Genomic DNA, 27320 nt, shown 5'->3' on the forward strand with positions numbered 1-27320 from the left:
GGCCACAATTTAGACAACTAAAAAGACTGTCTCAACTGGAAACTCACTGTATGATCAAATGAATCATGGTTAATGGTTCTGCTCTGACCTCTGGGGTGGCAGAATAAAACAGACCATTTAGCATTACTTAAAATAACACACACAGGACCTTTTGACTGCTCACCAATAACCTCAATAAAACAACCTCATACATCACTTCATGTCAACAAAACCTCACTGCCCTCTGGGGGTTAACAGCCGGAAGTCATCTCGTAGCTTCGTGCGATATCTCTATAAAATGACTGGAAAAGTGTGTCTGATATACAGGGTTATATTAGTTCTTGTAGTGCTGCTGGAAGGCATAGCCAAGCATCACTTCCCTGACAGCAGAAAGGAAAAACACAGAATAGAAACGTTGATGGGGCAGTAGGGTAAGAGAAATGGGGAGGGCAAAAAAATATCTGCAGCGAATGATATGGCAGTAAGGCGTACTCTCCACATGGACTTCCACAGCAGAATCGGTTGCCTACTGCCGGCCTAGCAGGAGAGTAAGGAACTGAGTCAAAGAAATTTGGCCTCTACTAAACCAAGTTTACCGTGGGTCAGAACAGGTCTGGTCTTAGTTAACCAGCAGTGAATTGAGTATGTAGCACCTTGGGGAGGGGAGGGGGTGCGATGTCCTTAAAGCAAGAGAGGTGGGCAAAGGTAATTACTAATATTATACAAAGAGGGGTGGTGGAATTTCAAGAAACCTCTTGGGTGGCTTGCGAGCCATCTAGTAAAATCAGTCACAAACTTCGTACTAGCTGGTTTTAAGGTGGGGCATCTCATTGTCCGGGACTAAGAAAGTCACATAGCCTCGACAGTAGAACGTGTTAGTGTGGGAGGACAGTGGAAAATATCTGGAGTTACTAGTGTGTGAATGTATGTTTGTGTTGTTGGTTGAGAAACAGCTCTGCTTAACTTCCATGCCAGGGAAAAGTAGACGGAAGCAGTGCTGTAAAGTGCTTAACCCTCACACCAGGGAAAAGTAGGGAGGGGGGAGGTGGGGGGGGGGGGTTGCTGCAGTAGTATCATCACTGATCAAATCCCTGACTATATATGGTACAGCCATGTTTCCATACAAGGGATTGCAATGGGTGGATAGTCTAAGGGCATGATACTGATTAGACCTCTGATTACAATAAGTGAATAGCCTAAAGACAGACAGGGTGCAGACCGAATGCTGCTAGAGGAGCACATAAGGCTGAATGTGGTGACAACAGAGAAATTCCGACTGTAGTAGCCATATTAGAATATATAATGGTTGACTAACCATACCCGACAGGGCTGACCCATTTTCGGTTCAGTACAGGCTGCGACAATGTGGGTTTGTTTATGACAGTAAGCACTGGATAACTCACACATTGAAAAAATGACAATGTCACATGGATCTGTTAATGGAGCTACTTTCTGAAGCAAATAAATTTTTTTGGTTTCGATTAGCAAAAAAGGACATTTGCACAGTTGGCCCATTACTTGAAACACTGTGTAATGCTGTTGCAAATACTACACAAACAATTCCCACTCTTCCTTTGCCACTCAGCAGGGTGGAAAAGCTGAGGATGTGGGATGATGCGGAAGGACTGTGGCAATTGTAACCAACTGACAAAGCAACTCTAACTGCTGTTCAAGCTGCTGTTGCTGCTGTCATAACAATGAACCAATGCCGGATCCACGCTGTTGGTGCACATGTGAAAAACGAAATTACCTTGTTGGCAAAAACTGTAGAATCTACTGTTTTCTTGCAAATAACAAAGTAAACATTAAATGCAATTGCAGCAACTAAACGCCAGAGTTGATGCATACACGTGGACAGAGACAGTGGGAAAAATGAAATAGGCCAAGTTTGGTATCAAGCATCATAACAAAACACGTAAAAGTTTTAGATGGCAAATAGAACCTTAACAATCTGTGATCATGTGAGATGGAGCAGGCCACATTGTTGGCATATGTAAGCCCCACTTGGGTGATCGTGGTGCAGGCAAAAAGAGAGGCAGGCATCCTAGTTTTGGTATCTTGCCAGGGCAACCAAATGTGAACTCTGCAGTTTTGATGGTGGCGTCACAATTGAGAACAGGACAGTATGGCTTGTGTAGACTCTCCAGTCTGCCAACACACCTCAAAGGTTCACTAGCTGTAGAGATCTCATTCATTAAGCCCAACAGTTCAGAGTTGAATATGTCATTTTGTTCCTTCAGTGCCACAGGGTCCTTACAAGTGTGATGTTTACTTATGTGCAGCAGTTTTTCTTCTCGTTTGTTCAGGGCAGAAAGATCATCACTGACTACGACAAGTGTATCGCCATTTTCCGTGGAGGCCAGAGTCTGAAAATGAGTGACATACGCTGTGTATGTACTTGCATATTTTACACTCAACAAAGTAGGAAAAGATAGAGTGCTGTTTATCATAAATATGATTTGCTAAGCTGCAGACAGCCATAATTAAAAGACACTTACACTGAAGGTTTCATCCACAACCTGTATCAGAAAAGGAAAGAGAAACACACACCACTCATTCACATAAGCAGGCACACCTCATGTACACATGGCCGCCAAGCTCCCTGAGTTGGCGGTAATATGTACATGATGTGTCCTTGCTTGTTTTAAGAACTGGTGTGTGTTTCTCTTTCCTTTTCTGACCAAGGCTACAGCTGAAAGCTTATGTGTATGTCTTTTAATTGTGTCAGTTTCCAACGTAACATGTCATCTTTATGGTAAGTAGCAATTTGTCTTTCCCTACATTGTTGATACACCAGCCGGGAGGCTCTATCTTTTCCTATATTGTTCATATGCCAACCTGGAGTTTCCATTGTTCCATTTTATACCCGAATTGAGACATGTGCACGAATATCTGTGGCTGTAAGTTTTGCACTCAGGACACATCACGGATTCCACTTGAAGAGACAGGGGGAGGAGCAAGTATGTAATAGACTGTCTTCGTTAATTAAAATTAACAATCATACAAACCAAATGCATTTATCTCTGAATCGACCAGTCTACCTGAAGACATCAGTGTTTCACCAAAACAAATACAATGTGAAAACCAGTGCAATACATGTGCCTAAAATGAAACAAATGCTACTGGACAAGTGGATTACCATTAGAAGCACTACAGCACACGAAAGGCAGGGCCATGAATCCAGGGAACCAGCTAGCAAGAAGACACCACCCACACCTCAAAACAAGGAGGATTTTTTACAGCTAACAACACTAGATGTAAAAAAGAGGTAAGTGGTCAAGCAAGACACATATAGTCCCTGTTTCATACTCTAAATTGTTCCATCAGAATTTTCAGTCTCTTTCCAATAAGCTGAATGAAATACAAATCTTGTTAAATGATATGAGTGATATTTCTGTTTTATGCTTTACTGAGCACTGGCTAAATAAAGGCATGATAGAACTAGCACACCTACCTCAGTTTACATTAGCTGGCACATTTTGTAGAGAAGTACTCAGGCATAACTGCATATATGTTTGAGAAGATATAGACTTCACTAACATAACCAAATTTGACAGCTTGTCTAAAGAAAGACACATAGAACTCTCAATAGTAGAACTGCCAACTAGAAATTCTGTAATTATCTGTGTATATAGGTCACCAGATGGTGATAAAGTTTTTTATTCTCATATGGAAGACCTGTTTGAGGATTTCAACACCTTAAAAAAAATATTATCATATGTAAAGATTTAAATGTTGATTTCTCCAAACCCAGTTAATTTAAAGATTAAATCAAAGATTTACTGAAGTCCTTTAACCTAAAACCAACTATAACTAACCCAATGTGTATAACCACTACTTCTGCAACAACCATAGATCAGGTGTTTGTAAATACAGATAAACATACCTGCAACACATAGACTGGAAACACTGGTTTCAGTGATCACAATGCCCAAATACTAACAATGGCTATTCCAGGAAACACAAAAGCCCAGAAAACTAGAGCTATTGTCAGGAAGTTTAATAATGAAAACATAGATTACTTTTGTTCTCTCTTGAGAAGAGAAATCTGGACTGATGTTTACAGTTCAAACGACAAAGATTTCGTTTTTTTTTTTCTTTTTTGAAGTAGACTTTCCTAAACAAACATCACTTATAAATTCTGTACATAAACCAAATAAATGATCACAATAGGAATAATAATATCATGCCAGAATAAAAGGAACTTATATGAATACTGAAAGCAAACCGCAAATCCTGTATTTATCAACTACTTTAAACAATATAACCAAATACTTAGACAAGTTATAACAAAAGCAAAGAAAATGGAAAATGACAAACAAATAAAAAATTCCAGGAATGAGACTAAAGCAACATGGAGTATCATAAAAAGAGAAACAGGTACTATATCATTAGCCCACAAAATATAGAACTTCGTGAAAACAACAATAAAATAATCAACTCCACAGTAGTGGCTAATAAATTTAACTACTACTTTTCCAATGTAGCACACCACCTGATTACCAGACATTACAACTCACAATCAGACAGTAATACATTTCAGTCAGATACAAAAATTCTTATAAGAAGCTGAAGTTCATAGTTAATCTATTCACTCAGTTTTTTATTACAGAGGGCAGCTAACCCTCTGACCAAACACGTTCAGCTACCGTGCCAGCATCGTTGATCATTGCTGATTTTTCTACCTTTAAGGGCAGTTTTCCACCGGAAGGGCTAGAGAATGCCCTGAACCTCTGTCTGCTCCACCGCCTTTTTTGACAAGGCCGTTGGCTGAATAAGGGGTGACTTCTTACGCTGGAAATCTTCAACTGCCACTGCTGATTATTTTTGTTCGAAATCTAAGCGGTTTTCTGCTCAAGAATTATGACGTTATCGGAAATGAAACATTTCCTCTACATGGATTCCACAAATAGAGATCCTGAGAAAATTTGTTCCTCACTCCGTTACTCCACGAGATCCACAGTGCCATGAACAACGGCGCTGAGGTTGATGCCGTGTTCCTTGATTTCACTAAGACATTTGACACAGTCCCCCATTGCCGTTTAATGAATAAAATTCGAGCTTACCGAGTATCGGAGCAGACCTGTGACTAGATTCAAGAGTCTTGCAGATGAAACTCAACACGTCGCTCTTAGCGTAACTAAATCGACAGATGTAAAGGTAATACCTTGAGTACCACAGGGATGTGTGATAGGACCAAAATTTTCAAATGTGTGTGAAATGTTGTGGGACATAACTGCTAAGGTCATCAGTCCCTAAGCTTACACACTACTTAACGTAAATTATCCTAAGGACAAACATACACACCCATGCCCGAGGGAGGACTTGAACCTCCGCCGGGACCAGTGATAGGACCGTTGATGTTTACAGTATATATAAATGATTTAGTATAATGCGTTAGATGCTCTTTAAGGCTATTCGCGGTTGATGCAGTTGTTCATACCAAAGGAGCAAGGCCACAAGGTAGTAAGAATTTGCAGAACGACCTGCAGAGATTTGATGAATGGTGCAGACTCTGGCAGTTGGCCCTGAATGTAAATAAATGTAACATATTGCGCTTACATAGGAAAAGAAATCGACTACTGTACAACTACACTATTGATGATAAACAGCTGGAGGCAACGTCTGCCGTAAAATATCTAGGCGTAACTATCCAGAACGATCTTACGTAGAATGACCATATAAAACAGTTAGTGGGAAAAGATGACATAAGACTCAGATTCATTGAAAGACTCTTAATGAAATGTAACTCAACCACGAAAGAAGTGGCTTATAAGACGTTTCTTCGCCCACTTCTTGAGTACCTATTGTTCATCTGTCTCAGATCCCTATCTGCTAGAACTGAGAGAGGAGATAGAGAAGATCCAACGAAGAGCGGGGTCTTTTAGCTGGCGCGAAAGTGCTACGGAGATGCCAAACGAACTCAGCTGGCAGACGTTACAAGAGAGGCGTTGAGCATCACGGAGAGATTTACTATTGAAATTTCAGGACAGCACTTTTCAGGAGGAGTTGGACAACATATTATTTGAAACTTCCTGGCAGATTAAAACTGTGTGCCGGACCGAGACTCAAACTCGGGACCTTTGCCTTTCGGGGCAAGTGCTCTACCGACTGAGCTACCCAAGCACGACGCACGCTCCCTCTTCACAGCTTTAATTCCGCCAGTACCTCGTCTCCTACCTTCCAAATCAGCTAGAAAGTTTTATATCAGCGTACACTCCACTGCAGAGTGAAAATCTCATTCTGGAAACATCGTCCAAGCTGTGGCTAAGCCATGTCTCTGCAATATCATTTCTTCCAGGAGAGCTAGAGCTGCAAGTTTCGCAGGAGAGCTTCTGTGAAGTCTGGAAGGTAGGAGACGAGGTACTGGCGGAATTACAGCTATGTAGACAGGGCGTGAGTCGTGCTTGGGTAGCTCAGTCGGTAGACCACTTGCCCGTGAAAGGCAAAGGTCCCGGATTCGAGTCTCGGTCCGGCACACAGTTTTAATCTGCCAGGAAGTTTCATATCAGCACACACTCCGCTGTAGAGTGAAAAATTTCATTCTAAAAACATATTACTTCCCCCACCCCCTCCACCCCCCCTCCCCACCACACACACACACACATATATATATATATATATATATATATATATATATATATATATATATATATATATATATATATATACATCTCGCGTATTGACGACGAGGAGAAAGAAAATTCGAGAAATTAGAGCTTACCGACAATCATTCTTCGTACGCACTGTTCGCGAGTGGAACAGAATTAGAGGGATCAGATAGCCGTACTGAAAGTATCCTCCGCCACACCCGTTTAGGTGGCTTGCGGAGTATGAAGAAGATGTAGATCGCACGAGGCATCAAGGATTGTTTGATTACCACTCAAAGACGCTTCCACTAGACGACGGGTGTAAGCAACAGTAATATTCTTGCTACAGATTTCAGAGCTACACGAGGAATATTTCTATCACTTTCGACACGGCGCGATATTGCCAAGTTTCCCTGGGTGAGCCTTTGAAGCAGGCTCCCGCAGTTGGGCTATCCCCGCTAGCATTCGGCGAGTACTGCGTCTGTAGTTCGTCCACAGGAACCTTCTTTTCTGTTCAACTTCGCGTATGTGCTTACATTTCCAACAGCGCAACTGCGCTTACGCAAACGTGCACGCGTTATTTCCTGGAAATGGATGCCGTGTGTAATAGCTTATTGCTTCTCGGGTTCAGTGGGAATCTCTTGCGCTGTTTAGAAGACGACAAGCAGATGGGCGCATCTGTGTTAAAAATTTGAGATGTGCTGCCCTGAGCCTCAATTATTACATCTACAAACATACTCCGCAATACACCATACGGTGCGTGGCGAAGGGTACCTCGTACCACAACTAGCATCTTCTCGCCCTGTTCCACTCCCAAACAGAACGAGGGAAAAATTACTGCCTATATGCCTCTGTACGAGCCCTAATCTCTCTTATCTTCGTGGTCTTTCTGCGAAATGTAAGTTGGCGGCAGTAAAATTGTACTGCAGTCAGCCTCGAATGCTGGTTCTCTAAATTTCCACAGTAGCGATTTACGAAAAGAGCGCCTCCTTTCCTCTAGAGACTCCCACCCGAGTTCCTGAAGCATTTCCGTAACGCTCGCGTGATGATCAAACCTACCAGTAACAAATCTAGCAGCCCGCCTCTGAATTGCTATCCGACCTGATAGGGATCCCAAACGCTCGAGCAGTACTCAAGAATAGGTCGTATTAGTGTTTTATAAGCGGTCTCCTTTACAGATGAACCACATCTTCCCAAAATTCTACCAATTAACCGAAGACGACTATCCGTGTTCCCCACAACTGCCATTACATGCTTGTCCCCTTTCATATCGCTCTGCAATGTTACGCCCAAATATTTAATCGACGTGACTGTGTCAAGCGCTACACTACTAATGGAGTATTCAAACATTACAGGATTCTGCGAAACGCAACTCGCCCTTTTTTCACATGATATCTCGCGAACCATGGATGAACTGTATCAGAGGGATGCCATATTCCTTGACTTTCAGAAAGCGTTTGACTCGGTGCCCCACTGCAGACTCCTAACTAAGGTACGAGCATATGGGATTGGTTCTCAAGTATGTGAGTGGCTCGAAGACTTCTTAAGTAATAGGACCCAGTACGGTTTCTGATAATATCACTGTAAAGAAATCGTTCAAAAATGGTTCAAATGGCTCTGAGCACTATGGGACTTAACTTCTGTGGTCATCAGTCCCCTAGAACTTAGAACTACTTAAACCTAACCAACCTAAGGACATCACACACACCCACGCCCGAGGCAGGATTCGAACCTGCGACCGTAGAAGTCGCGCGGTTCCAGACTGAGCGCCTTAACCGCGAGACCACCGCGGCCGGCTTAAAGAAATGGTGTCGACGTGCGGAAACAGAGAAGAAGAATTTACGAAAAGTGTACGTCAAAACCGTGGACGAATGTCCTAGTTATGGCTATTTAATAGTATAACAAATGAGGAGCTTGATATCTGAACAAAAGAAAAGATGGTATAGATGAAGCTCCTCATCAAATTACTAGAAACTGATACAAAGGACAGAGATGATCCAAAAAAATACAAAACTGGAGAACATAACCTGTGTTCTAGTGGACTCTGGGGTCTATGGTATTTCCAATTTTGCCGAATATAAGGATGTTAATCTGTGCGGGGTGTTCGGAAATTCCCATTGCAAACACCCTACAACTTGTAAAGGGGAGTGAGTGCATAACACATACATCAAAAAATGTTTTGTATCACCTCGGTTCCGAGAGTTCCGGAACCTGGACAGAAAAGTGGAATAGAGGTCAACATAAACATCATTCCGCGCTTTTTATTGCTCATGAAAATCACACATTTCATGTTGTACCACCATACAGCAAGAGCTTCAGAGGTGGTGGTCCAGATTCCTGTACACACCGGTACCTCTAATACGCAGTAGCATGTCCTCTTGCATTGATTCATGCCTGTATTCGTCGAGGTATACTATCCACAAGTTCATCAAGGCACTGTAAGTCAGGATTGTTCCACTCCTCAATGGCGATTTGGCGTAGATCCCCCAGAGTGGTTGGTGGGTCACGTCGTCCATAAACATCCATCTATCCCAGGTATGTTAGATAGGGTTCATGTCTGGAGAACATGCTGGCCACTCTAGTCGAGCGATGGCGTTATGCTGAAGGAAGTCATTCACAAGATGTGGCATGATGGAGGCGCGAATTGTCGCCCATGAAGACGAATGCTTCGCCAATATTCTGCACTATCGGTCGGAGGATGGCATTCATGTATCATACAGCCATTATGGCGCCTTCCATGACCACCATCGGTATATGTCGGCCTCATATAATGCCACCCCAAAACACCAGGAAACCTCCATTGCTGCACTCGCTGGGCAGTGTGTCTAAGGTGTTCAGCCAAACTGGATTGCCTCCAAACACATCTCTCACTCATCGGTGAGGAGAACGTGATGCCAATCCTGAGCAGGCCATTCAGCATGTTGTTGGGCCCATCTGTACTGCACTGCATGGTGTCGTGGTTGCAAAGATGGACCTCGCCATGGACGTTGGCAGTGAAGTTGCGCATCATGGCCTGCACGAAAAGCATTATTCAACATGGTGGCGTTGCTGTCAGGGTTACTCCGAGTCATAATCCACAGGTAGCGGTCATCCACTGCAGTAGTAGTGACCTTGAAAGGCCTGAACGAGGCATGCCATCGACAGTTGCTGCATCTCCTCCATGTCTGAACAACATTGCTTTGGTTCACTCCGAGACGCCTGGACATTTCCATTGTTAAGAGCTCTTCCTGGCACAAAGTAACAATGCAGATGCGATCGAACCGCGGTATTGACTGTCTAGGCACGGCTGAACTACAAGCAACACCAGCCGTGCACCTCCTTCCTGGTGGAATGACTGGAACTGATCGACTGTCTGACACCCTCCATCTAATAGGCACTGCTCATGAATGGTTGTTTACATCTTCGGGTGGGTTTAGTTACATCACTGAACAGTTCAAAATGGCTCTGAGCACTGTGGGACTTAACTGCTGTGGTCATCAGTCCACTAGAACTTAGAACTACTTAAATCTGACTACCCTAAGGACATCACACAGATCTATGCCCGAGGCAGGATTCGAACCTGCGACCATAGCGGTCGCGCGGCTCGAAACTGTAGCGCCTAGAATCGTTCGGCCACTCCGGCCAGCTCACTGAACAGTCAAAGGGACTGTGTCTGTGATACAATACCCACAGTCAACGTCTATCTCCAGGAGTTCTGGGAACCGGAGTGAAACAAAACTTTTTCTTTTGTGTACAAGGCATATCAAAAAGAATCATCAGATTTGGCACGTCTATATTTCTGAAACTAATAAACATATACAATGAATTTATTTTTTGGTGAACGGAAAACCCAGTTTTTTTCATACCTTTTCATAGGTATTCAATATGTCCTCCTTGGGATGCACAACATATGTCAATGCAATATTCAAATTGTTCCCACAGTGCAGTGAGCATGTCTTGAGTTGCAGCTTCCACAGCTGCTGTTAAACGATGTCTCAGTTAATTCACTATTTTTCGTAATGGAGCACATGAATAGAGTCTTTTATAAACCCCTAGAAGAAATAATCACATACATTCAGGTCCGGTGACCTTGGAGGCTAGTAATGTAAGGCTGAATCTTTTGCTCCAATGCGACCGATCCATCGTCCAGTAATCCTTTGATTTAAAGCTTGCAGTAACCGAATTTTGTACGGTTTGATGTGTAAACGTCGACGCAACACGCCAGACGGACACTGGGGGCACGTTGAGCTGCTCGACAACTGGATTTCTGCACACTCCTTGTGCAACTACAGCGGATGCATTCGACGTGTGTCAGACACTCGGGGATGGCCTGGTGATTTGCCTTTACACAAACGACCTGTTCAGAATTGTTCATGCTATCGTCTAATGGTCTGTGCTAATAGGAGGATCCAGTACCTAGCACTAAAATCAGCTGAACAGTTATTACTGTTGTCCCGACACCATTTTTACTAGAACTGAAGCAGGCACACACTGCTGCTACCTAGTGGGAAGCATGTAAAACTCTACAGTTTGCTCTTTCCAATAGTATTTTGTTCGCCCACTTATCTCAAATAACCTAATAATTGATTTTTTAAAAATAGGATGATTCTCTTTGATACACCCTGTATTTTGAATAGTAACCCATGACTGGAAACGTACAGCCGTTTTAAAACATGTTTGCTAGGTATGTTTGCAACAGGTTAATCGTGGTGGGGAGTGCTTACGTCTGATTGGCTGAAGTCATTTGACTTCCATCCTACCTCTGACCTCGTTTGAGCCACATTCACGTGTCTGTGAGTGTCAGAGCAACACGGTTGAGCTCACATTTGCAGAACGCACCGACCCGATTCTTCTGTATGACGAAGCTCACGGTAGTGGAAGAGCTGCTCGTCACCTTTATCAATATCTTTACGCACAACGTCTGGCTCCATCGGATCTACATCTACATCCATACTCCGCAAACCATCTGACGGTGTGTAGCGGAGGGTACCTTGAGTATCTCTAACGGTTCTCCCTTCTATTCCAGCCTCGTATTGTTCGTGGAAAGAAAGATTGTCGGTATGCCTCTGTGGATAGGCATCAAAGCGACTAAGAGCCAAGCAATATTATTAGCCATGAGACATTGTCCAATGAAGCCACAACTGCAGCTCTTCTGCGAGACTATGCCATAGACCAACGATGCAAAATACCTTTATGTCACCTTTGACCCTACGCTCACCTGGCAAAGGCACATACACAGTGTTGATCGCAAGGTGCAGCAACGACTTGGCGCACACTGCCCGCTCCTGCATGAAGGATCCACCCTGCCGGTCGACTGTGGCCTCCCACTCTTCTGGGCTCGTGTGGGGCCCATCATGGACTATGCGTGTGTGTGTGTGTGTGAGGCATGGGGCTCTGCGGCCAACTACCGCCAGTGCTACCTACAGCAGACGTTGAACGTCACACCGTCCTGCATATTTCGTGTAACTCGGTGGTTTCTGGCACAACCCTTGCACGACCCAGCCCAAGTAATGGAGATCCTTGCCTATTCTAACATTATGCCTGCAGGACGCACAAAAAGACAAGGGAACCCCCTCACGGCTCATCCTCCAACTCGACCGATTAAATTGCGACAGAGAACAATTTTGGCGGCCAGTGGCCTTATTTGACTGATAGTAAGGCCAGCTTATTACAGCCCTGCAATTCATGTCACTATCGCTGACTAAACGACTCGCTAACACATGGAAGTAATAAATGAAAGTTGTACACGTTGCTGTTGCAGTAAATGCCCCAGGGTAAACACTTCCTTGCGTCCTTCATCCCCAGGAAGAGCAGATAGCTGAATATGCACGCGAACCATCAGTTGGTAAGACTCTGCGGGACCACGAGAAGCTCTGAAGATGTCGAGCGCAGATGTGGACGAAACGTTAGAATCGGAAAGGTTTCAGTGCTCGTGGCCATACAACCAGGAAGATTCATCAGTGACTGTGTGACTGATTTAACTGTTTAGTAATATATAGGGTGTTTGTTTTAACTTTAGATAACTAAATATCTCAAAAATTATGCTCCATACAGAAAATCGTTGTACGTGAAGCGTTAGCATCAGTAAAGAGGACATCTGTCTGTGCTGCAAGTGGACACTTTCTAACCAGCCGCTCCTGCGTGGGTGAGGTCAACTTTGTAATTTAAAATGGGATCTCCCATTTGTATTACGTATTAGGATTCTATGCCAAAAAATGTGTATAGTTCACTCAAAGCATCACTGCCCATTCATGGCATATGGCGCTGTAATCGAAAAATATCAAGTGTGCCTGTTTTCGTGTTTCAACCGACGTATTTGATTCTACATTACATTTACAATGTATGGTAACGTAGTTTTCTGTTCTCTACAGGGTTGATTGTGGTGAGTCCCCAAATCATCAGAATGATTGATTTTGGTAGCCACCCTCGAATCCACCATCAGGTTCACTAAGTTCGCTGTTTGTCTCCATCCAACCACCATAATCATCGCACTGGTGGAATGCAATCCACAACCATTAAATAATGTTCATAAACGATAATGATGGCGCACCCACCGTGGAAACACATTGTGAGCGAAGTGTGGGTGCTATTCTGTCATTCTGCGCAACGGATTAATCTGAGATGTACCCTTTACCATTTGGCTCCTGCAAGATGCAATTTTCACCCCCACACTACTACAGAAGTCAGACAGACGCTTCTAAAGTTCTAAAGAGAAATGACTGAAAAACTTTCAGCAATAAATACCTTCTGGAGTCGTCCGCTGTAAGGAAATGACAGAAAAATTCACAAAATTTCTTACGTAACTAGTGGGATACTAGAGTACTGGAGTCGTACTAGATAGTGTAAAAAAAACATGAAACTAACGAAAATTATTATTTTTTTTTTTTCAAAAATTCTGAGAAGTCACAATGGCACTTTTAGTTATGAACTGGAAAAGTTATTTCCAGGCTCTTTGCGGAATGTGAAGCTACCTCTTAAGGATAGGATTCGCTAATGAAATTTCTATATAAAGTTTAAGATTGTTATTGACTTGGCAAAATGGCTGAGAGCCGTGCCTACTCAACTTGAATAATTATCCATTAGAATGTTGCTAGGTACGGTCAAGGTTGTCACGTGTGCAGTGCAGTGAAGTGTACTGTTGTGGACGAAATATGGGGCTCGCAATAGCTGTAGCGCACAATACCGTAAGCTGCGACGACTGCTGTCTGCACCGCTCGCTGCTGACAAATAAGATAACTCTGGGTCTATCTGGATTGCCCTTCACCAATCAAACTCTCCCTACACCTTGATGAAGTCAAGGACTCCTATTCGCCCCTAGTCTAACTATTGGCGTGGTACACCGGTCGGATAACCAGTCCACTGTGATGCCACTCAAAAATTCGCTCCCAGGCATTTAACTATAACTACGTCCGTTCACACCGCACAATAAGTGTGGCGGCCAACACAGTGAACAATGCTTAATCACAAGGACTCAATATAGAGTCGCACTTCGATTCACTCTCGACAGAGGTGCTCTCCCAGTGAAGTACTGAGGAGAGACTTGTTCCTCCCTCTTTTGAGTGCACCTACGAGAGCGCACGCTCTCGTTACGTGTTCTTGGTCCAAGAGCAACAACGGAACGGCCCCTCTCCACGCCAGATGTGAAGGGGTATATCTTTTGGTCTCTTCCATTACTCCTTCAGCTCAAGGCGCCAGGAATATCATCCGCCAATCAGCATTGTTCTTCTAAAACGGGAGAATGGCGTTTCGTTTAAGGTGACCAATCCGGAAATCTGTAGCATCGGCGTTTGCTGTCTCCCTGTGAAAACATCCGAAACTGCGTGCCATGTTTGTAAAGAATGCATAGGCTGGGTGCTCCCACACAATGTAGTGGAATTTGCTTTTAAGCTGAACACGAGGTCATTCTCCCTTTCACTTGGGCAAATGCTGTCTGCTCTATGGGTGGTCGCCGGCCAACATAGATAGGTTGACTCATCCTCTGAAGGGACCGGCCTCCTGGCGTGTGGTTTGCCTCTCCCAAACTAAAAGCTTTTGTGACCGTTGTGTCTTGAATGTGTGTTTGTACCCCAGCCTCGAGTATTTCAACCTCGGTGCGCACTTACGATTTACTTGTTATTTGCATATCGTTTGTATGAATTCATACAAAATTAACTTTATCTTATCGATTTCGGGTTCGAATGAAGCGTCTTGATGTGCGGAATATGATTGTGAGGGCGGAATATGTAAGCAATGAAGGTCAGGAGACTACGACATCTTACAACACATATCGTCTAAACACTCACATTCTCACCTCAATGCTCGGTGCCCCACCACATGATATGCCGCTGCAGCGCCGGGGGGTTTATAAGCATGAACAGCGAACTTCTTGGCACTACTCCTATCTGGAAGCTGTTCTGGCAAGCTACGTAATTGATGTTGCATCCGATGCAGAGAAGACTGAAATAATTTTAATTTATAGCAAGGCTGCAAGCAGAGAGTCAAGGGACTCACCAAAAACAAGTACCCCAGTGGTGAGAGGCAAGGGGACTCACGAAAATCAAGTATCCTAATGGTGACAGGCAAGGGGACTCACCAAAATCAACCACCCCAGTGGTGAGAGGCTAGGGGACTCACTGAAACCAAGCATGCAAATGGTGAAAGGCAAGGGGACTGACCAGTATCAAGTATCCTGATGGCCACAAGAAACTGTTACATCTACATTGTTGTTCCTGGATCATGTTAAACATAATTTCTAACAAGTCATTGAAACATGTAACCATATTGTACTATAATGTCAAATGTGCAAGACTAAAGTAAATTTAGAACACAAATATGAACTCAATATATAAGGTATGCACCCAACAGGATACATAAGTTCAATGTAAATACCATGATCAGGTTTCGATACCACTAAGGATGTCTTCTTCATAAGGAAGTCACATAAATTGTATGAGATTATAGTTGTCAACATACATGGTGAGCTAAGAAGCTCAAGTTAAACAGCAGAACATGAAGTTAGAACACAAAAGTATACATTGACATCATAAATGAAATGTAGGATCAAATGTATCTGTTATTAATTGTAAATTCAAGCACACTTGATATTTGTGGAATGCAGTAAAATAAAATGTGTGGAGAGTTCCCATTTTAAAATACAAAGTTGACCCTCCATGCACGAGGCATGGTTTGGAGGTAGCCAGTGGCAGCTTTTTGGTTCAAATGGCTCTGAGCACTATGGGATTTAACTTCTGAGGCTATCAGTCCCCCAGAACGTAAAACTTCTTAAACCTAACTAACCTAAGGACATCACACACATCCATGCCCAAGGCAGCATTCGAACCTGCGACGGTAGCGGTCGCATGGGCAGCTTTTTACTTAGAACATTTTTTTTCGTGTGATGCGTCGTTTTCGGGGTATTTAGTTGACTCAAGGGAAAACAAACACCTGTGTATGGCGGCTTCTCTGGAACCATATGGGCTGATTCACCGTTACAGCGCGTGGAATGGCCAGGTGGTTGGAGGCGCCATGCCGTGGCCTGCGCGGCCCCTCCCCCTGGATGTTCCAGTCCTCCCTTGGGCATGGGTGTGTGTGTTGGTCTTAGCATAAGTTAGTTCAATTAGTGTGTACATCTAGGGACCGATGACCTCAGCCCTACAGATTCACACTTATTCGAACTGTTATGGAGTAAAACAGACTGATATGCTGCGCTGTACCTTGGGACAGAGGCTCGAGAAGGAAGCGCTCTTGCTCTGGCCAGGACTGTCGCCCGTTGGCCATGATACCCATAGCTGCGTTGAGCGGCTCGTCCCTCAGGAAGAACCGACGCAGGAAGTCCACCAGCTGTGGGCTGTCTCTAGCCGTCAGCTGCCGGATGGCGTAGGGCACCGAGGGCATGTTGCAGGGCCTGTACATAGAGGAAAAAGCTGTAAAAATGGAGGTAACTCCAAAAACATTCTGTGTTGAATGTGATGGAACTCAGTCAGGAGTTTAATAAAATACACTGACGAAAATAAAAAAAAAATTACGAAAATGACGCACCAGTAAGGAGCCATCCGAATAAGATGGAAATGGGTAGATATGATGTGCATTTACAGCCAAACAAATGATTACAGTTTCAGAAAAGGTGGATTATTTGTTCAACATTGTGTGTTGGTTCACCTCTGGCCCCTACCCAAGAAGTTATTAAGCTTGCCATTGACTGTCCTCCTGATGGGCACAGTGCCCAATTCTGTCCAAGTGCAGCGTTTGATCATCAAAATCTCTAGAGAGTTGGAGAGCCCTGGCCATAATGATCCAAACATTCTCATCTAGGGAGATGATCTTACAACATAGCTTGCCTAGATAGGTTTCAACAGGCATAAAAACAAGGTGTAGAAACTCTTGCCGGGTGGAGGTGGATGCTATCGTGCTGAAATGTAATACCGGGGTGGCTTTCCATGAAGGGCATCAAAACTGCGCATAGAGTATCGTGAACGTAGCGCTGTGCCACAGATGACCCACCAAAGGGGCCCTGTTATGAAACAAAATGGCACCTCGGACCACCACTCGTGGCTGTCGGGCCGTTTGCTGGGCGACAGCCACGTTGGTCTCCCACTGCTGTCCACGGCATCTCCAGACAAATCTTCAGCCTGGAATCTCAATGACTGGAGTGAAATTGTCTTCAGTGATGAGACACGCTTCGAACTGAACCCTGATGACCAACGAAGATGTGTATGGAGATGCCCCAGACAGCGGTGGGACACCAACCTGGCTGTCACTCGCCATCTGGGTGGGCAATCGGGAGTGATGGTCTGGGGAACCATTTTATTTCATAGTAGGGCCCCTTTGGTTGTCATCCACCGCACTCTAACAGCACAGCAGTACGTCTATGATATTCTATGTCCAGTTTTGTTGCCCTTCATGGCAAGTCATCCTGGTCTTACATTTCAGCACGATAATGTCTGAACACACATGGCGAGACTTTCTACTGCTTGCCCTCATGCTTACCAAACCCTGCTTCGGCCAGAAAGATCGCCAGATCTCTCCGTAATAGAGAACGTATGGACAGTTATGGTCAGAACTCTCCAACAAGCTCGGGATTTTGAAGATCTGACACGCCAGCTGGATAGAATTAGGCATGATATATCTCTGTAGGACATCCATCAACTCTATCAGTCAATGCTGAGCTGAATAACTGCTTGCATAAGGGTCAAAGGCGGAGCAATGCGTTATTTGTTAAGCTCTTTCTTTTGAATAAATCATCCAACTTTTCTGAAATTGTAATCATTTGTCTGCCTGTATGTGTACATCACAGCTATCGATTTCTGTCTGTATAACTCTTTCGTGGTGCGTCCTATTTTGTCTTAGAGTGTATAATACTGAAGTTTCACCCTCACACACACACACACACACACACACACACACACACACACACACACACACACACAGAACTTATCAAACGCCATTTTGAATTAAAGCATACTGCGTTGAGTTCCGTATTTGGTGGTTTTTATATTATAGTGATTCAAATAGCTCTAAGCGCTATGGCACTATGGGACATAACATCTAGGTCATCAGTCCCGTAGACTTACATGTAGTTAAACCTAGCTAACCTAAGGACATCACACACATCCATCCCCGAGACAGGATTCGAACCTGTGACTGTAGCAGCCACTTGATATTATAGTGTGTGTGTGGTATGAATATAAGCTGTTTCGAAGAACCAACACACTGAGGGGCTGTCGAAAACACGTCGTTTAGGGTACAATTTGTTATAATAATGTTCCAGTGTAACCACAAGTGCCAGCACGAAGATGAAGAATGCAAGAGCAGAGAAGGCTGTGAGACGACTTCAGCCAATAGCCTGCTGACTATGACGGCACTGACGGAATAGTTGTTAGTGATCCATATGAATTGCTTACATGGACACTGTATATAGTGAAGGACTCCGACTTGTTTGTAAGTCGCCCATCGCTTGCGACACTTTCTTAAACATACAAAGTTAAGTATTGTCAATCCGCTTTATTGAAATAAAAAACGATTAATGTGATTTGCTTGAATTGTTGTATAGATATCAAAGAAAGCACCATCCTTTACGCACCCTGTAAGAGGCGAAAGGGCAGGACCCCACAAATAAAATGAGAGGTTATGACATATTGGTAATTGAAGACCTCCCATATTTGATGCTTTCAGTGGCCCAGCACTGAAATCTGCAGAAATTTTCGGGAGGGTTGCAGTTCTGTCACGTTGAACGATTCTCTTCAGTTACCGCTGGCCCTGTTCTTGCACGATCTTTTCTTGACCTCAGCGACGTCAAAGATTTGATATTTTACCAGATTCCTGATATTCACAGTATATTCGTGAAATGGTTGCAGTGGAAAATCCCCACGTCATTGCTACTTCGGAGATACTGTGTACCATTGCTCGTGCGCTGACTATAACACCACGTTCAAACTCTCTTAAATCTTGATAACCCTCCATTGTAGCAGCAGTAACCGATCTAACGATTCCACCCGACACTTGTCTTATACAGGGTGTTACAAAAAGGTACGGCCAAACTTTCAGGAAACATTCCTCACACACAAAGAAAGAAAATATTTTATGTGGACATGTGTCCGGAAACGCTTACTTTCCATGTTAGAGCTCATTTTATTACTTCTCTTCAAATCACATGTCATGGAATGGAAACACACAGCAACAAAACGTACCAGCGTGACTTCAAACATTTTGTTACAGGATACATGCATCCACCCACCGTCGCATGGAATCCCTGATGCGCTGATGCAGCCCTGGAGAATGGCGTATTGTATCACAGCCGCCCACATTACGAGCACGAAGAGTCTCTACATTTGGTACCGGGGTTGCGTAGACAAGAGCTTTCAAATGCCCCCATAAATGAAAGTCAAGAGGGTTGAGGTCAGGAGAGCATGGAGGCCATGGAATTGGTCCGCCTCTACCAATCCGTCGGTCACTGAATCTGTTGTTGAGAAGCGTACGAACACTTCGACTGAAATGTGCAGGAGCTCCATCGTGCATGAACCACATGTTGTGTCGTATTTGTAAAGGCACATGTTCTAGCAGCACAGGTAGAGTATCCCGTATGAAATCATGGCGGTGAATCGAGGAAGTACAGTACATACTGACGAAACTAAAATGAGCTCTAACATGGAAATTAAGCGTTTCCAGACACGTGTCCACATAATATCTTTTCTTTATTTGTGTGTGAGGAATGTGTCCTGAAAGTTTGGCCGTACCTTTTTGTAACACCCTGTATAGGCGTTGCCAAGCGCAGCGTCGTTGTCTGCCTATTTACATATGAGTGCTTCAGTGTACAAGGTACTTTCAGGGCATACAAACACCTTCGAAATAGACCAGAACGGTGGGCACAAAACAGTCTCCTTCGACAGTGAAACGTACCTGTTCCGATTTGTTAAGGTGAGTGAAAGTGAATCTTAAAGTGAAACTGAATATGTTGGTGACAAAGTTCAACTGCAGAAATGCGTAAATAAAGCTAACTGCGAGAATCTCACGAAAATCGTGCCCTGTCAGAAACTTATTGTAATCACAAAATCTGACTATAAACTTGGATAAATAAAATTGATTACTTTGAAATTAAAGTTTATCCCTGTGAGATTTAATTAAAGAAAGAATCTGTTCACTACACAATTTGTGTTACCTGGGTGCAAACTGATCTTGTAGTTACAGCACGTGTCGATAACAGCGCAGCAAAATCTAACTACAGAGATACACAGAGGTGCCATGCGTTCTCAAAAAACATTGCTATCATTCTTGGGTCATAATTTATTGATAATGGTTTTTAAATAATTGAAAATTAATTGACTCTTCGGATGTGGACAATGACTCTGGGCTAGATGAACCAAACTCCAATTCCAGTCCCTTAGACTTAGTATTCGTAACATTTAATGAAAGTTCAAAAATACTTTAAGTTTTCTCTGAAACCACGTAACAATAATGCAAGAATTATAATAACTGAACTTCAAAAAAATGGACTTTATATGTATAACCTCTTCTTAAATCAAATTTCAAAATTTAATTCTTCAATTCACTTCTTTCTCAGTGAGTGATAAATCCCAAGAAAAAAGTGAAAAGCGAAGAGATTCCTGATGTAGATGTCTGACAATCAAAGAATTATCAAACAGCTACCACCAAGAAAACAAACTTAATCATTACCTGTAATCCATTCTTCACAAATATGTGAATGTAAAAATCAATTCTTTTTCTCTCCAAAATAAGTCTTCTGCAGATTCATAATACAAGTCCATAAATCTTCATTGTTTGTCCCTTGCTGCTATTAAACCGGAACTCGACTTGTAACACCTATTTTTGACCTATTTTGTATCTCTGTCGGTATTTCTATGTCAATTTGTAGTACGGCTTATGTATGATGTTGTATAATTCATTGACTATGTATACATGTTTCAGTGAATTTTTGGTAATTTACAAGAACGATTGCCTGTCGAAGTCGCAGGGTCCAAACTATAAATATCGAACGTGCGGTTGTAAATCGATCTTGCGATTCGGGTGGCGGGTGTTATGATCAATTATTTGTGATCGTCATTTTTATCTGTTTACCGTCGTTCCCTTAGTTGCTCTAAGTTACATACCACCGCGAATTAATGGCAAAAAGGGAATTGTTCCTGTAGCGTAGGCCTATACATTACATGTACTTTCACATGACGACAGCACCGACGACGTTAGGAAGGTCATTTCCTTTGTAATTACAAGTGTTTTTGTAACGGTCTTCTTTTGTCATTGCTGTAATGACCATAGAGTAAATATCTCTGGAGTGAGCATTGCGTTCTGCGCATGTTGTCAACATTAAACCAGGACTGTCACGTGTTTTCAAGACTTCGCTGTGCGTGTGTGCTTCTGCAGCGTTTGAAGTTAATAATATCAAAAGTTTTCACCGTTTGTTGATACAGTAGAACCCCTCCAATCCGACCTTGGATGGTCCGTCACTCCGGTTAGTCCGACCACGCTGAGGCTCGCGAGCCTGTGCCGACTTGTCACTGACTAGACGCCTGTCGCGCCATTGTTGCAGTGTCTATCGCTGTGCATACCGTTATACTGTACGTTATTGTGCAGTTTTATCCTTTGTTGGGATTAAAAAACTTCGTTGTTTGCTTTATTCCTTGTTCTCTACCGTACTTATTACTGTAGATTCACTGCGTGTACAGTTGTCTGTTTTTCAACATGTCTGGATTCGAACGTAAACATGTAACTCTTTCACTAAATGAAAAATTAGCAGTGCTACAAAGACTGGACGAAGGAGATTCGCTCCAAAAAATTGCAAAGAAACTGAATGTAGGCGTTACGACAATTAAGGACTGGAGTAAGAATCGGAAAGACATTGACTCCTATGCGGTTACGATTGATGGTGTAAACACTCTGAAGAATCGCAAGACATTAAAAAAGCCTGAACTTGAACTGCTTGATAACGCATTATGGATGTTGTTTTGTCAAGAAAGAAGGAAAGGAACTCCAACATCCGGGCCAATTCTCAAAGAAAAAGCGATAGTTTTTCACAAAATACTGGAAGCCGAAAGTAAATTTGCTGCCAATCAAGGCTTGATTGATCCTTGGAAAACTCGTCAAAAATGTATCCCTGACTTTTTTTGCACGTAATTTGTTTTCGTTTTTACTGTAAAAAGAATGCATACAGTATAATCATTTCTTAGTTTATACACACAGTAGTTTATTTCTTTATATAAAATTTCTTTTTATGTAGAGTGCTATAAACATTTTTTAGTTTACAGTATATATCGTTTATACGTTATTATGTACAGTACAGTATTGTAACTTGTTTGCCGTTTTTCCTTTTAAAACCAATACATATTACAGTGTGTGTAGACGTTTTTTAGTTGATATACTGTTTAACACTGTGTAAAAAGCATCTTTTTATATTGCTGTAGACATATTTTAGTTCTTAAATAGTTTAATTTTTTGTACTAAATGTCGTTTTATAATTTTTGCAATAAATATTAGATTTTTCGTATAATCCGACCTTTTTCTCGTTCCGACCATGGTCTCGGTCCCGAAGGTGACGGATTAGAGGGGTTCTACTGTAGTGTAATAGCGATGGTGAGTTACTGTTGTCGCTACGGATGCAAAGAAAAATATGTGAAAGGCGGAATAGTAACTTTTCATGTGTACATACCATGTAGCTCCAATTATAGTTATCATATTAGTAAGAGTCACTGCATATGTTTAAAAATTTGGAGTCGCATTATAAATAAGGCTTGATTCTGTAGACCTATTTCTCTACGATTTTGTGACTATATATTACAGTTCGTACAAAAGCATACAAACAATCGCTTCCTCTCGTAAATTTGCTAGTGGAACAGGAAAGGGAATGGTTTGTTGTTTCAGCAAATACTATCCTCCATGCATTTATCAGTGACTTGTCGATTATGTCTATAGATTACTCAGTCTACTATTTATTTAATGAACTGGGAGCAAGTACGTAAAATGTGTCACCAGTAAGAAAAATTGTGCTTTAGGTCGCAAAAACGAGAAAATAAATACGCAGAAATAGCAGAAAAAAGGACGAATTAACAGGGATATAATCGCTAATGTGTGTCAAGCCGTTTTGCAAGACTATCACTGCAAAAATGTACGTCAGGCTCTGTAATTCTATAAAGTGACGTATCATACCGAAAACTACCAAAAAACGAGGGCATCTGAACTGTGACACCTATCGCAAATTAGCAGGATGTAATATCACTTGCCCTTAAAAGTTACGTAGCTGGTTTATTCCCGGTATCAAATGGATACTCTTAAATTGTCTGTGCAACTTATATAAATAATCCCCGACACGTACGAAAAGAATCCGTCTGTACTAGGGATGTAGCGACATTCTAAATATACAGGGCGCTGTACGGACAAACACACGACGTCCCCAGAACACGTGAGCAGGCCAGCAATGTATGTTGACAACACAAAATCTGTTCTGCGCATGAGAATGCTCACTCCAGAGATATTTACTCTATGGTAGTGACCACCGTAAACATACTCATAACGCCTACCACCAGAGTCACGTGATCGATTTAGGATCGTACGTTCGATATTTGTCGTTTGGACCCCCTGACTTCGATACGTAATCATTCTTGGAAATTACCGGATTTTGAACGATGTTGTTTAAATTACGCTTGTGAATTTAAGTAACTACTGAAATGATTGTTATGTAAAGTACATAAATGACTTGTCTATAATTAGGGAATGTAAGGTTCAATGTAACAGACGTAGGGAAGCTCCGCAGCAACGGAAGTAGCCTGGCAGATTGGAAAAGGTGTGGTTGGGGAGAAAGTGGCGACTCGCCCTTTGTGACGAGTAAGGAGTCTGAGCTGAGCAGTGCTGTGGTTAACACCTCGCTAACAGTAGCGGATCATTGTGGCTCCTATCCCTGGAGTTTTGAGATCAGAAGAGCTTAAGGGCAGTATTTATGGGCTTCGGAAGCTGAATTTGGTGATACCATTATCATGGCATGGTTTTTGGCCCTATAATTATTTCGACGCCAAGAAGATCAGCAATGGGGCGAGGTCAACAGTACTGTCATGACTGCATCGCCACCAGTTTAATAGCCATTGAAAATTGCACCACCAGTGCCACCTGCCTTCCACTAAATTGTTTTGTATTTGGCACTCTGTAAATGGGTGACACAGGGGTACCCATGGTCTAGTGGTAGCGTCTTTGATCCATAATCAAAACGTCTTCGGTCCCGGGTTCGATCTCCACCACTGGCTACATTTTGATAAATAATCCGCATTGGCGGCCGAAGACTTCCGGCATAAGAAGTCAGCCTCATTCTGCCAACGGCCTTGTCAAAGAGGGCAGAGGAGCGGATAGAGGTTCAGGGCACTCTCTTGTCCTAGGGGTGGGAAATTGCCCCTAAAGGCGGAAGAATCAACAATGATCAACGACATGGAAACCACTGCATTAAAGACACGTAACGTGTATCCACAGGACATGTGGCCTGTAATTGAAGAAGTGTCATGATGATCTCTCCATTGGCAAAAGATTCCGGAATAGTCTCCCATTCGGATCTCTGGGAGGGGACTGCCAAGGGGGAGGTTACCATGAGAAAAGGATTGAATAATCAACGAAAGGATAACGTTCTATGAGTCAGGGCGTGGAATGTCAGAAGCTTGAACGTGGTAGGGAAACTAGAAAATCTGAAAAGGGAAATGCAAAGGCTCAATCTAGATATAGTAGGGGTCAGTGAAGTGAAGTGGAAGGAAGACAAGGGTTTTCTGGTCAGATGAGTATCGGGTAATATCAACAGCAGCAGAAAATGGTATAAGAGGTGTAGGATTCGTTATGAATAGGAAGGTAGGGCAGAGGGTGTGTTACTGTGAACAGTTCAGTGACCGGGTTGTTCTAATCAGAATCGACAGCAGACCAACACCGACAATGATAGTTTAGGTATACATGCCGATGTCGCAAGCTGAAGATAAACAGATAGAGAAAGTGTATGAGGATATTGAAAGGGTAATGCAGTATGTAAAGGGGGACGAAAATCTAATAGTCATGGGCGACTGGAATGCAGTTGTAGGGGAAGGAGTAGAAGAAAAAGTTACAGGAGAATATGGGCTTGGGACAAGGAATGAAAGAGGAGAAAGACTAATTGAGTTCTGTAACAAGTTTCAGCTAGTAATAGCGAATACCCTGTTCAAGAATCACAAGAGGAGGAGGTATACTTGGAAAAGGCTGGGAGATACGGGAAGAGTTCAATTAGATTACATCATGGTCAGACAGAGATTCCGAAATCAGATACTGGATTGTAAGGCGTACCCAGGAGCAGATATAGTAGTGATGAAGAGTAGGCTGAAGTTCAAGATATTAGTCAGGAAGAATCAATACGGAAAGAAGTGGGATACAGAAGTACTAAGGAATGACTAGATACGTTTGAAGTTCTCTAACGCTATAGATACAGCAATAACGAATAGCGCAGTAGGCAGTACAGTTGAAGAGGAATGGACATCTCTAAAAAGGGCCATAACAGAAGTTGGGAAGGAAAACATAGGTACAAAGAAGGTAGCTGGGAAGAAACCATGGGTAACATAAGAAATACTTCAGTTGATTGATGAATGGAGGAAGTACAAACATGTTCCAGGAAAATCAGGAATACAGAAATACAAATCGCTGAGGAATGAAATAAATAGGAAGTGCAGGGAAGCTAAGACGAAATGGCTGCAGGAAAAATGTGAAGACATTGAAAAAGATATGATTGTCAGAAGGACAGACGCAGCATACAGGAAAGTCAAAACAACCTTTGGTGACATTAAAAGCAACGATGGTAACATTAAGAGTGCAACGGGAATTCCACTGTTAAATGCGGAGGAGAGAGCAGATAGGTGGAAAGAATACATTGAAAGCCTCTATGAGGGTGAAGATTTGTCTGATGTGAAGCTTTTCCCTGTTCTGTATTGCTACTAGTTGGTATTTGATTTTATAAACTGTTGCACCTAGTTCATTTAAGGTATGTGTTGTTGAGAGGCATATATTGCTGTTTACTGTGTCATTGGCCATTTGCTTATCTGACTTACTAGTTAGTAGCACATATACCTGCAAGGTTAGGTTACTGTGTTGTAGTGTGAACAGATATAAGAAAGAATTTAGTGTGTATGTCAAGGAAGGTTAGGTTCGACTTAGCAGTGCCTTCTGCTTTAGCATTTCTCTCGACACAAGAATGCCTAATTAGGCTGGCGACCGGTTTCAATATGTCATGTTACAACTTGGTTTTGTACTGGGAGAACGTCTGTTCCTGACCCACAGTTTACTATTGTTTATACTCTGCTGGAGAATTGTGGAAACGAATCCCAATTTGACTGCTGTGTTTCCATTAGGTTATCTCACGGTCACAACTTTCAAAAATTCCTTGCTGAGGTATAACGTGAGCAGCGATTATCGTAAAAGATGGTCCGTGGTACCGTTACAGACTGTTCACACCTAACACCAAAGCTCAACTGTCTGCATCGTCTACCTCCTCGCGATCGACAGGTAAATCTGGCGCGCACCTTCACAGTGCTAAGATCACCTCTAACCCATCCGTATGTGGCGTAGCATCTTTGTTGCGTCTGCGCGCATGTCTAACAAGGAGGGGTCCGAGCTGTGCGACTAATTTTTTGAAACTATCTATACGGTGATTAGGTTAAGATTCCAGGTATCATACACTGCATCCATTCACCTGGTGGGCTCTCGTTTGCGAGTAACTGACGAAAAAACATTCGAGATTTGGTGTGACACTCAATGGTGTTAAAATAGGTCTATTAAGGAGTCGGGTTACGTCGTATATTGAATAGGATACCAACTTCACATGCAGCAAGTTGTAGGTTGGAAACACATCTGATGCAATAAGCTTATTCTTTATTTTTAAATCTTTAACCAAATGAATTTGATCATGTTTATTCAGTTAATTGATTTAAATGTAATTTTTTAGTTCTATTTCTTTGTCACATTATTCTAATCACAATATCAACTACTTCAATTGCTCTTATTTTTTATTTCCAGCATTCTTTCTTCACCTGAAATTTTTATTCATGCATTTTTAGTTAATTTTAATTATTAATTTCGATTTAATTTCTTACGTTTTATCACCCTGTTTTTCCAATCATATTATTGCATTCATTATATGTACTTCTCATTTTGCTTGAATTTTGTTTTACTTATAAACGAGTCTTTCGATTAAATTTTCAGCTTTGTTATTTCATCCATAGTGCAATAGGTACTTGGGTAATGTTTTAAATGTTACCATGCGAAAAAATTGCACAGCTGGTAACAAAAATACATTGTTTA

At 42.5% G+C, this 27320-nt stretch overlaps 1 protein-coding gene across 2 annotated transcripts in view; it reads right to left on the minus strand.

Annotated features, from left to right (window-relative positions):
• The window catches only part of LOC124717294 (arylalkylamine N-acetyltransferase 1-like), a 77020-nt gene that overhangs the window by 26159 nt on the left and 23541 nt on the right, over window positions 1–27320 (minus strand). For both annotated transcript variants that reach the window (XM_047244109.1, XM_047244108.1), the window contains exon 2: window positions 16241–16431. In XM_047244109.1, coding sequence (XP_047100065.1) covers window positions 16241–16421 — 181 coding nt within the window. In that variant the 5' untranslated portion in view covers window positions 16422–16431. The remainder of the gene's footprint in view (window positions 1–16240; window positions 16432–27320) is intronic.

The sequence above is a fragment of the Schistocerca piceifrons genome, chromosome 9, assembly GCF_021461385.2.
Source record: "Schistocerca piceifrons isolate TAMUIC-IGC-003096 chromosome 9, iqSchPice1.1, whole genome shotgun sequence".
Lineage (NCBI taxonomy): Eukaryota > Metazoa > Arthropoda > Insecta > Orthoptera > Acrididae > Schistocerca > Schistocerca piceifrons.